General features: G+C 66.0%; 1 protein-coding gene across 2 annotated transcripts in view; it reads right to left on the bottom strand.

The window, feature by feature from the left end:
* Positions 1-5,920: 5,920 nt before the first annotated feature.
* The window catches only part of LOC111160429 (regulatory associated protein of MTOR complex 1), a 339,277-nt gene continuing 333,242 nt past the window's right edge, over positions 5,921-11,955 (bottom strand). For both annotated transcript variants that reach the window (XM_022523546.1, XM_022523548.1), the window contains 5 exons: positions 11,236-11,363; positions 9,738-9,824; positions 8,761-8,877; positions 8,325-8,454; positions 5,921-7,701 (listed from right to left, as the gene is read on the bottom strand). In XM_022523546.1, the coding sequence (XP_022379254.1) occupies positions 7,633-7,701; positions 8,325-8,454; positions 8,761-8,877; positions 9,738-9,824; positions 11,236-11,363 (531 nt within the window). In that variant the 3' untranslated portion in view covers positions 5,921-7,632. The remainder of the gene's footprint in view (positions 7,702-8,324; positions 8,455-8,760; positions 8,878-9,737; positions 9,825-11,235; positions 11,364-11,955) is intronic.

The raw sequence follows: 11,955 nt of genomic DNA, 5'->3' as shown, positions 1-11,955 counted from the left end.
CCCCGGACGCCAGGTGTCCCCGGACGCCAGCTGTCCCCCGACGCCAGGTGTCCCCGGACGCCAGGTGCCCCCCGATGCCAGCCGTCCCCCGACGCCAGGCGTCCCTGGATGCCAGCCGTCCCACGCCCGGCCTGCGTGTGGGCTGTGGGGCCAGGACGCCCCAGCGGAGGCTGAGCTGGGGCTGGCTGGTGCGGTGCGGGAGCACTTCTGACGCGGGGCCACGCGCGGTAGGTTTTCAGGGGCCTCGGGGGTCACACCAAGGCGGCGCGGATAGAAACAGCAGAGCATGTGGGATGAGCCGAAGACCAGCCTAGAACGAGTCCGAAAAATCCAGGCAGATCCCTGGGCGGGGTGTGAACTCAGGAACCGGTGTTTTGTCCACGTCCGTAGTGTGGACGCTACAGTGGCCACGCGAGCAGCCCCGCGGGAGGGCCTGCGGGAGCCCCCAGGGCATGCGTGCTCAGAAGGGCTGCGAAGGGTGGCAGCTCCCAGAGGTTGGGGCTGCAGAGGGTATGCCCGGGAGGGGCTGCAGTGGGGGGCCCGGGAGGGGCTGCAGGGGGGACGCTGCAAGGCCCAGCAGGGTTTGCTTTGCCGCTGACCGCTGCAGGCCCCACGGGAGTGGGGACAGAACCGCAGCAGGTCAAGTGTCCAGACACGGCTCTTAGGGCGTTGAGAGGAACAGACGCGGGTCCGCAGGGGCGTCCACAGCCTTTCCGAAAGCCTCGAGGCTGTGCCCGGCTGCGGTGCGGCAGCGGCGAGCCCCGCGGCGGCCACACGGCGGCGCTGCAGGACAGCCTGGCGGCCGGCCCCGCTGCGGAGTGGCCCTGCGCCCCGCATCTCAGCACTCCAGCACCTGGCACCCAGCAGGCAGTGGCTTCTGGGGGTCCTCGCAGGAAGTGGGGGGGGTCCAAGAAGCCCGGGCTACAGGAGAGAGCTTCCCGGACCGGGACTGCCCTGGGCCTGCCCGGCTGGGAGAGGTCCGCCATCTGTCCACTCATCACCGGTTCCTCCTTTGGAGATCATCACTGCAGACACAGGCCCATCTACACCGCTGTGAGGGGCGACGGGGAAACCAGCGCAGAGGGACCGGTCACCTGCCTGACCTGGAGCTGGACTCTGAGGCCCTGGCCTCAGTGGGAGGACGGATGGAGGGAGTGGTGGTGGCCTGCACAGGGGCGGGGGGAGCGGACGGACATGTGTCTAGAAGCTGTGGCCTGCGGGGTGGAAGCAGGTGGGGGGGCCCCGGGGCTGGCTTCAGAGTCCCTCTGGTCACGCTGCACCCCCGTGCTGCGGTCTCAGGCTCAGGAAGGGTGTCTGGGAGTGGGAGAGCCGAGAAGGGGCCTGTGGTGGGGGGGGCAGCATGGGTGCCGGCGCAGGGGCGCCGCTGGGCAGGGCTGTCCCGCAGCTGTGCTGCCGCAGGGGCTGCAAGAGTCCACAGGTCCAGCAGGGCCCTTGGGTGTCGCTCCCACATGGTGTCAGTGCCTCTCGGAGTGATCACGGAGTGCCCGGTCCTTCTGAGACTGGGCCATAGAAGCACGGGGGCCTTGTCCCGGCCGCCAGCTGGACGGCAGCCCCGCGGAGGGAGCTCGGAGCCGGCCACTCATGCGTGGCCGCTGGGCTTCCTCGCACCCAGGGCGCCCGTGGACCTGTGGTGAGTGGCCGAGCAGGGCTCTTGTGACGCACCGGGGACCGCAGGTGCTCTCCACGACCCGCCCCTGCACTCGGTGCTCAGAAGCGGCTCTGCTGCCCCCCAGGGCTCTTGGGGCCCGTCCCCAGCTGGCCTCGAAGCAGGGGGGGTCCCACGGGGCTGCCCGGTCCCCAAACCGCTTCCTCTAGAGCTGGCCGTCTGCGGGCCTGGTGCGGGGGCTGCAGGCTTCACGGCCCCTCCGGCGCCTGCGTGTCCCCAGGTGCCGGCGTCACAGGCCCTGCGTGTCCCTGCAGCCTCGCTCTCCCTTGGGACGCATGCAGTCAGAGGAGCGCCTGTTTCCCGCAGGCGCAGCCTGGATTCAAACCCAGCCCGGCCCACAGGCCCTTCGGGAGCCACACTCTCTCGCCTCTGGGCATTTTGTTCATTGAGGGGACGGTCACGTCACGCACAGCTCACCATCTGAAAGTCAACAATTCAGTCATCTGGTGCCTTCACAACGCCGTGTGACCACTGCCTCTGTGCATTCTAGCCCCTTCTCCTCACCCAGGAAAGCATCCGTGCCTGTTAAGCAGTCACTCCCCGCCCCCTCGCCCCGCCCCTGGTGGCCCCGGTCTTTCTGTTTCTGTGGATTTCCGACTCCAGATCTTTCATGAAAAAACAAGTACACGATACGTGGCCTTCGGTGTCGGTCCTCTCCCCGTCTGGCCACACTGTGGCAGGTGTCGGCACTGGCTTTTCAGAGCTTGGGCATAAATGCTCCAGTGCGGAGAGACCACATTTTGTTTATGTGGACATCAGTGGACGCCTGGGCTGTGTCCCCCCCCCCCTCAGCTGTGGTGACCAGCGCGACCAAGAACATTCGTGGGCGAGACCCTGTGCGACCGCGCGTGAAGACCTCGGCACCCCCTTTGGACCACCGTAGCTTTGTAGTGAGTTTCGAAACCGGGAACTACCAATACTTCAGGTTTTTTCTGGCTCTTTTCAGGGCCCCTTGTATTCCCATGTGCTTTTGAGGGCCGGCCTTCTCATTTCTGCAAAAAGGCAACGGGGCTTTTCATCTGGCTGAGATCACCGTGGAGTGTGGCCATGGATGGCCACGGGGCCTTCGCGCCCGCGAGCGCACAGCCACGGTGGGCGGGGCTGGCTCTGCCTTCACGACATGACATGGAGCCTTTTTCGGGCTGCTCCTTTGTTGGGGTGCCATTTGCTTCTCCCCCAGCCTGGAAAGTTCTGATACTTAGCAAAAAAGAAAGAAAAACCCACGTGGGGTTCCCTCTTCCTTTGGTTTTAGCTGTTGCTGGCCTCTGCCCCCCTTCCCTGGGGAGCCCGGGGTCCTGTGCATGGCTGGGGCTCCCTCTGAGCTGGCTGGGGCCGCTGGAGGTTCCTGGTCTGGACCCTCCAGTTAGGACAAAGTGGGGCTCAGAATGCATGATGGGGGATGGGCCATCATGGTCCCCGGGGCCCCTCTCCTGCAGGGCCTCTGCCTCTGGACCCCTGTCCCCCTCCCCATGTACCAGGCTGTGTGGCCAAGCAGGCTGCTCACTGGTGCAGGTGGGTGGTCGTGGGGCCCTGGCAGGCGGGGGCCTTGGGGGCAGCCCTAACCCAGGATGTTCAGGCTGGAGAGGTGGGCGGGTGGGGGGGGGGCGTATGCCCTTGGTCCTGTCTTGGAGACATGAATCCCACCCCTCACGGGAGGAAAGAGGGGGCTGTAATTGATTTCCAAGGGGCTTCTCTTGAAGAGGAGAGATCGGTAGAATGCCGCAGGTTTCCCGGGATTCGCTGAGGGCCTGGCACCAGACAGTACCTGAAACCCTCTCCCCAGCTCCCTCCTCAGCCCTGAGGCCAGCCACCTGCCAGGCCGGGAGCTGATGGCCCCAGTTCCTAGCGAAGCCCCGATGTCAAGCCCCGGCTAAAAACTCGGAGAAGAGTGCGTCCGCCGGGGCTGTCCCTGCTCGCTGGAAATCGCCACGGGGAGGGCGCCCCAGCCCCGGTCTGTAATGTATCCCCCCCACCCCGCACTCTCCGCAGGGCCGCTTGTCCTGAGACTGGAACCGGCGCACGCGGGCTGCCCGCACCCGTCCGCACGCTGTGTCCCCGCAGGGCAAGCGGCGGCCGGCCGCGACACGGGAGAGCGCGCTTGTGCACCTGCCGTGCGCAGGTGTGTGCGGTCAGCGCCCGGCGCGGACAGCCTGCGGACGGTCCTCAGGTGGCCCCGAGCAGATCGGACCCAGCTGCCCGGCTCGGTGGCTGCAGGTGGCCCAGCAGGACGACCCCACGACATGCCACTCCCCGAGGAAGCTCCCGTCCCCTCCCCCAGGGCGCCGCGGCGAGGGGTACCGGGCCTGCCCAGGGGAGGGGAGGCGAGTCGCTTGGCGGGTCCTCGGCGCCCCCCGGTGGCCAAGTCCCGCCGCGCATCCATCTTTCATTTTTACGGGCACCGGGTTAGCACTCAGGTCCTGGCGACGAAAAAACCGATGTTGATGGGAAAATATCACTTTCTCTGCGGAAGCACGGACGTGGGAAGGCTGGGTTTCTTTCTCGCAGAAAACAATGTCACCCCGGTCAGGAGCGCAGCGCTCAGACCCCCAGGTTTCCATGGCGACGGCCACCCTCCCCCTGTGCGGTGCTGAGCCCAGCAGGTGATGCACGGGTTCCAGGCTCTGCCCCATGGAGGCGCGGCCACCCCCAGGGGGGCCGGGGCGGGGGGGGGCAGGAGCGGGGCTGATGCCCCCCCCCCCAGGGCAGGACAGACGCTTCCCTTCCCATTCCCGTGGCCATCCACCTCCTCTTGGCAGAGGGTCTCCTGCATTTGCGGGCTCTGCTTGGTGGGGGTCTTTGCCCTGAAGCCTGCAGACAGCGGGAGCCGTAGGCTGATTAAAGCCCCTTAAGGATGTCTGTGTCCTAGTCTGGAGGCCGTGACGCCAGGGGACAGGGGCCAAGGGAATGATGTAGGTGGCCCTGAGGCCAAGAAGCTGCCTGTGACGTTGGGAGACTGTCCCCTAGGGTCCTTACAAGTGGAAGAGGACGCAGAGAGCGTCAGTCATGTGACGAGAAGCTCCTGGAGCTGGGGATACGGCAGACCCTGGAAGCCCTGGAAGCCGGGAGAGGCAGGGAAATGCAGTGCCCTCTGGGCCCCTCCAGAGCCAGTGGCATTTGCAGTCCCGGAAGCCTGGCCGTGGTGGTCTACTGCGACAGCCACGGGAGGCCAGCACAGGGGTGTCATCAATCTGGGGAACCCACCGTGCTGTTCCCAAGACCTGGCCGCTCTCTTCCACACCAGCCAGCTCCTTGCTGCAGCCCACGGGCCGGCTGTCGCGACTGCGTCCGCCCAAGCCCACTCCTGTGGTTGCTGGGCCCAGGTGCCGTGCTGCTGGGGTGTGAGCATTCCCTCTGGAACGAGGACCCACACGGAGCCCCCAGAACCCTCACCCCAGCAGAACCAACCAGGGCTTAGTGGGCCGTGATTTCTCCAGGAAGCCGGCCAGCTCCTCCCAGGGAGGCCCACAGCGGGGAAGGATGGGGACCCTGGGTCTTGGGCGTCACGTGGCCCCTTTTCTGTGAGGGCCGCAGTGCGACCTGGGGGCATCGGCTCCTCCTCTCACTGCACCCGGTGCACCTAAACCTCCCCATCGCCCCCCGTTTGGGTCTGGTGTGCATAACTGGTGGACCTGGGGTGCACCCCGCCCCACACAGCACCCCGCAGCCTCCGTGGAGTGAAGGTCTTCACGCGGGCCTCGGGGTCAGGATGCCTGAGTCGTGATCCCAGTTCTGCCGCCACCCGATGGCCATGGCTTTGGGCGAGTTACTTAATTCCTGTCCCCCCACTTCCTGCCGCAGAGTGACGAGGGCCCGTCCGCAAGTGGCGTCCAGGAAGCCACACCCATGGAGGATGGGGGACCTTCCATGTCCCACTCGCTTTGAGGCATGTCCACTCGCATCCTCGGACCCCAGGGAGCGTCGGGGCGACGACCCCACGTGGGAGGCAAACCGGGGCCGATGTGGAGCCAGGTCATTGCGGGGCACGCGGGCCGAGGGCGGGGAGGACGGGGAGGCGGACTTGGCCCCCGAGCCTCGAGCCTCGGGAAGGAACCGGGGCAGCAGCCGGCGCACCGCCCGCGGCCCCCTCCGGCTGCGAGAGGGCAGGTTGCGTGGTTTAAAGTCGGCCGCGGGAGGGGGCGCACTGGGGCTGGAGGCCCTGGGAAGAGAGGCTCAGCTCCCGCCGCGCAAAGGGCCCGCCCAGGCCCCGCCCCCAAGCCACAAGGCCGCAGCCGGTCACCTCTGCACTTGTTTATTGTCATGAACAGCTGTCGTTTGCTCTCACTCACTCCGCAATTCTCATTTGGTAAAATAAATAGAGATAAGCGAACCTTCAGGGCGTGCTCTCTGGAGCCCCGGTTAACTCCATGATTGGACTTTCGCGTCGGACCCGGGAAGCCCCTGCCGGCCCCGGGGCGGGCGGTTCTGCGTCCGCACAGACGGCCCGGCTCCGCTCCTCGGCCCGGAGTCTACTGCTCCCGACCCAGCCGGTGGCCGGGTGCCGGCGGCCCGGGAGCCCACGTGGACCCCGGCCCGGAGCCGGCTCCTGGGGCGCACGGGGGTCCCCCAGGCCGCCAAGGCCGGTGCTGCCCGGTCCCCGGGTACGCAGCCCTGGCTGAGGCACAGTGCCGGCCACAGCTCGAGGGGACTCACATTCCCACGATTATGGCCTCGTAGTGGCAGAATTAGTTAAGCCAGCTCACTCCTCTATCGAATAATCTTGATTCCCAAGGAAAATGGAAAAAATGCTTTTCAGAATATCGTCATTGTGGTTTTGTTTTACAAGCGCTGTTTGTAATTGCTTAGCACATTCTCTGTTGTCCTTCCTGGGGCTACGCCATCCCCGTGGCCCCAGGTCGTGCACACGTGAAGACACGCACACCTGTGTGCAGACATGTACAGACGCCCTGACCCACGCCCAGCAGTCACCAAGAACCTTCTCTGCATTACTCACTGCAAGACACCAGCGAGTGGCGGCGCAGACGGGCCACTACTGACCCACAGATGCCCTTGCACTGTGCACGTGTGTGACGCCCATGCAGGTGGGAGGCCTCAGGACCGCACAAGTGTGCACTCGTGTGTGGGCTTGGGTGTGCAAACCATGGGCTCTGCACATGCGTGTACACCCGTGTGGGAGGCCACAGGCCTGGTGACCGTCACCGCACCTGCCTGGGGAACAGCAGCACTCAAGAGAAGCGGGGCCAGTGGCCCAAGACGGTGGCTGAATGGCCACCGACCTGCCTCACCCATCCAAAGCCACAGGCCCCTTCTGCTAGCGGGTCTGTGAGGAGAGGGGCCTGTGCCGGGAAGGTGGGCTGCGTGGCGGAGGGGCACTGACAGTCCTCACACCATCTGGCCACGAAGGCCCCTAGTGGGGCAGGGACTGGCAGCTGGCGAGGGGCCTTGGGCTGTCTCCTCGTACGCGCGCCGGCTCTGTCTCTCGAACGCCCCTGCCTCCCGGGGTGCTTGGAAATGCCCCCAGGAGCGTGTGCGCAGAAAACAGCCCCGGCTAGCTTGTAGCCAGGGGGAGGCGGCCCAGGCCGGCTCATGGCCAGGCAGCGGCCCAGAGACCCACGCTGAGCGCTAGCGCTCCCCCGTCCGCCAGGGTGGCCGAGCCCTGGGGAGCTGGCTTCTGTCTCGGAGTTTTTGTGGAGCCAATGCTCGGGTCCCTCGCAAAACAGAACGAGTGTGTCTCCCTCTTTAAAAATCTCAGAAGCAAAACAGGACGGAAAGGGTGCTGGGATGTCTGTGACCGTCCTTGGGCTGTCACACGGCAGGACTCCACCAGAGGCCCCTTCCCTGGGCTCCCGGGCGCGACAGTGACCACAGACGGACGGACAGACAGCGAGGGGCCTCCTGGAGCCCTCAGCAGCAGGTCAGGACCAGTGTTCAGGGCGGCGCGGCGGGTCCACTATGTACACACGGAGGCCTGGCAGGGCGGGCACCCGCTATCTGGCGCGCTTCTCCACCGAGTACACGGAGATGTAGTAGTCATTGCTGCCCACGGCCAGGTGAGGCTGCAGGGAGAGCAGGGCGGGTGAGCGGGTGGGTGGGGCTGGAGGTGGGGAGGCCGCCATGGGGCTTCCCCACCCCCACCCTGCCGTGGCTCTCAGCAGAGGCCCCGCACCTCACCACAAGGACATGGGGGCTCCCCACAGCTCCCTGCAGGGATTCGTCTCGGAGCCCCGGGCTGCATGGGGGCCTCTGTTGGAGCCCAGACACTTGGGGAGTGACTGTGAGGGCTGGGCCACCCCTCCCTGGGGAGCACAGGCCGGGCAAGAGTGTCCTGGCAGCCTCCTCCCTGCTCAGCTTCTCCAGGGCTGGGATCAGGGCAGAGGCGAAGGGTGACAGGAAAAGGGGGGCTGTCTCCTGTCTGCGCAGCCCAGGACTCCCTGGCTGACGGGGCATCTGGCGCTGCTCCCGGAGGCGGCTTGGGGTGGCCGAGGACCTGACAAGATCTTGTTTTGCGCCGTTCTTGGACACGGGGAGGAAGAAGCCTAGGGTGCCCTGCCCGCCGCCTGTGGGGTGGGTGGGGGCTGGCTGTAGCCCCCCTGCCCCCGGCTCCTGTGCCCCCCCCAGCCCTCCCGAGCCCCCCGCACTCCCCTGCGGCCCCTCCGCCCGGGCGCGGGCAGGCACAGACCCAGTGCGGGTGGAAGGCCAGACAGCTGATGGCGCCGACGCGCTGGCCCATGAAGCCGTCGTAGTACTTGATGTGGCTGACCAGCTCCCCGCTCCCACTGTAGACCGCCGTGAACTGGTTCATGGAGCCGCTGCGCACAGGGGGTCAGGGGTGAGCTGGCCGCCGGCCCAGGGATGAAGCATGGGGGGGTGGTGGGGGCAGCTCAGCGCAGGGGGGAGGCAGGCGCGTCCTCTCACTGGGGCACCATCCCGGACACGGGGCTGACCTGCCCGCCCATCACCCACCCGCCATCCCACAGCGACGTGGCTCCGCAGAGCTCCCGCTCCCAGGCCGGGGGTATTGCCTGCGGTCACGTGGACACCCGGGGCTGACTTCGGGTGCTCTGAGGGGTCGGGGCAGCAAAGGCCCCTCATTTTCTCTTAGGGGCGGCACCTACCAGGCGATCAGGTTTGCTTGGGGGTGGATGTCGAGGGCCGTGAGCCCCTTCACGATCTGAAGGACATTCACAGACTCGGGCATCCGAGGGTCGAAGAAGCGTACGTCCCCGTTGACGCTGCCGGGAAAGGAGAGCTGCTGGCGAGGCTGGGGCAGGCCGGCCCCGAGGGCTGGCCTCGCGAGGTCAGGGGCCCAGGTGTGCATGCACTGCTCAAGGCCAAGGCCGGCCCCTGAGTGACCAGCGAGGCGGCTGAGCACAGCAGGAGCCCGCCCCACCGGCCACGGCGACCAGGCCTGCCACCGAGCCCCCCGGCCTCCTCCCCAGAGCTGGGAAAGGCCCTGCCTCCGTGGCAGCAAGTAGAGGCCCGGGGGCGGGGGCGTGAGTTACTGGTTTCCCGGGCAGCCCGGATGGGATTCTGTGCGGCTGGGCTGCAGTTACAGGATGGGAGGGGGCGGGCGGGCGGGAGGCCGGGAGGCTGCGAGTCGCCCCTGGAGGCCATCTTTCGTGCCCTTGGTCCCTGGCGGTGTTGTTCTAAGAGCTATGTCCCGTTTATGTGCTACAAACAAGGGACAGAGCGTCTCTGAAGAAACGGCGGCTCTGTGATGGTCACTGACATCGGCTGTCCCTTACGGGCAAGTAAGCAAGTAAGCGGGGGAAATGGATTCACGGCAGACGACCGCCCCACGCAGTGGTCCCACAGGAAAGGGCCGGAAGACGCCCGCCCCCTCCCGCGCACACCCTGCAGCCGCCGCTGAGCCGGCTGCCTGCCGCTGCTGCGAGGCTCTCCAACGGGGGACCGACGTGTCCCTGCCCTTCCACAGGCCCTGACCTTTCTGGCCAGTCCCCAAGTGCAGGTTAATTACTGCCCGGAAATGCCATCCTTTCCCGGCTGTTCAAATACCAAAGACATATTTTAAAGGGAGAGGAAAATAATGTTTTTACAGCAAAATGTCTCATAAATATTCTGTGCTCATTACCTCACACTCATGATGTGGCCCTCGGGGTGCTTCTGGAGGTAGGCCTTCACCACCCAGGCCGTGTGCTCCCGGTACGTCATGACGCGGCTGCGGGGGTGGGGGGAAGGACGGGGTCAGAGCCTGGACAGCGGCCTGGGCGGGGGAGGGGACAATGGGCTGGCCAGCTGCAGGGGACGGGACAGCGGGCCGGCCAGCTGCAGGGGAGGCGGACAGCAGGCTGCCTGGGCAGGGGTGGGGGACAGCAGGCCGGCCGCTGGCACACACAGCACCGGACAGGAGCTAAGAAGCCGAGAGTGTGACTTCATTTGGAATGTTTATGTAAAGCCCTCAGGGTCTGCTCGCTTGGGGGGACCAGTGGCCTCCACCCACCCTTCGCCGTCATGTCGGGAGCACGGCAGAGCCGCCCCAGAGCCCCTGGACAGGGTCTTGCACCGTGCAGCTCCCAGCCCACGACACTAAGGGTCAGGAGTGAGAACCCCAACCAAGGGGCAGCTGAAGCAGAGGCCCCTGGCACAGAGAACGTGCCGCACACGGCAAGCCACGAGTCATAGCTGGGGTGCGCGGGTGCCCGTGTCGCTGCCTCAGCACCAGGGGACCCCAGCCGTACCCTCAGGGCCACTCCATGACCCTCGGCTCTTTCTGGGCAATCTGGGACTTCACTGCCTGCTCAGGGTAGCCAAGACGACGTCTTGATGGAGAGAAAACTCCCCCTTTCAAAGCGCGCCACGAGCGGGTTTCCGTGTGCTCACGGCCAGCCCGGAAGGAAACCCCGCTCCCCACACACGATGGCGGCTTTCTGGGGGTGCTGCCTGTTCTCTGTGGGGACCCTTCTGCAGAGAACCTGCAGGGCGTGTGCGGGCCCAGCCGGCACCGGTCCAGCCTCAGGTCTGTCCTGGGAGACCCCGCCGGACGTGAGGCCCAGCACCAGGGCCTCAGCAGCAAACAGCCGCCCAGCAGTTCGCCCCACGGGCTTCCTTCAGCTCCACGTCCAGCACCTGCCCACTTGCCCCTTCCTCAGCCTTGAAGGCCGGGCCTGGCCAGGCCGTGGCCAGAGACGACACTATCATTTATCAGCCGTGGGGCCCGGGTGAGTGACCACCGGCTGGACCCAAGCACCTCACCTGCCCACAGGTAACAGCACTTGCCCCCCGTGCCTGGCTCCACCTGGCCCCCAGCGTAGGACTTGCCCCCAGAGCCCAGAACAGCCACAACATGCATGTCGCTCAGCACAGCACAGGGCCCATGCGGGGATTCCCTGACACTGTCTTCTTGGCCGCCTACCATGCACAGGAGGGAAACTGAGCTCAGGGAGGGCGGTATCTTGCCAGGCCCTCTGCCCTGCTGGTTTTTCCCCTCCATGTGCCGTGGAAATGTGGCCTTGGTGGGGGGTGGTGCCCAGTGGGCTGTGGGAGGCTCACTCTGTCTGGGCCCAGAGACCTGGCAGCAACAGGAGTACCTTGTCTGGAGGGTGCTGGGGCCGGGGGGGGGGCCAGATTACCATTCGCTGAGTGCCATCCTCCGGTCATAGACGCGGATGGAGCCATCGCCAAGGCCAGCCACGATGAGAGAGCGGTGGGAGTCACAGGACAGACTTGTCACGCAGCTGTCAGCGCCCGTGGGGATGTCCTGGGTGTGGACACAGGGACTGTGGTGTGGGCCCCCAACAGCGGCCGGTCATGCCAACACCCCAGCATGGGACCCCTGCCTTCTGCACCAGAGAAGGCTTGGAAGGCCCAGGGAGCCCGAGGGGCCCACAGGGGACCCGAGTGAGTCAGGCCACACCCACCCAAGAGCCAGTCCCCCGTCCCCAGGGCTGCAGCCAGCACAGGACTCTGGGAACCGGCTTTTGGTACCAATTAAACTTTCCAGTGTCTCCCTTTTTCCCCAAAGGAAGACAAAACATATTCTGGTAGGAGCGGATCCTCCTAATTGGTTCAGGAGGGGTCTAGGAAGCTCTGCCTCTGTAACTGCCTCCCTGGCTCCTGCTGGGGCAGTAAATGCAGGGGTCAGGGACACTGGGTAGGAGAGCGCATGGGACTAAAGGGACCACAAGAAGGAAAGCACTTTCCCCTCATCAGGGCTTTGCTGCTATCGGGCGCCTGGGGAAGAAATCCCACACGTGTGGCTCCTGGTCCGTTGAAGAGGCATCAGGACGAGGGCGGCAGCCGCACCTCTGGACACACAGCCTGCTCCGAGGCTTGAAGGGGGCCGGGGGCCG

Source organism: Enhydra lutris, unplaced genomic scaffold (genome assembly GCF_002288905.1).
Source record: "Enhydra lutris kenyoni isolate GAN:26980312 unplaced genomic scaffold, ASM228890v2 scaffoldscaffold75, whole genome shotgun sequence".
Taxonomy (NCBI): Eukaryota; Metazoa; Chordata; class Mammalia; order Carnivora; family Mustelidae; genus Enhydra; species Enhydra lutris.
The sequence above is the reverse complement of the archived record's forward strand: the minus strand, read 5'-3'. Positions and strand labels throughout refer to the sequence as shown.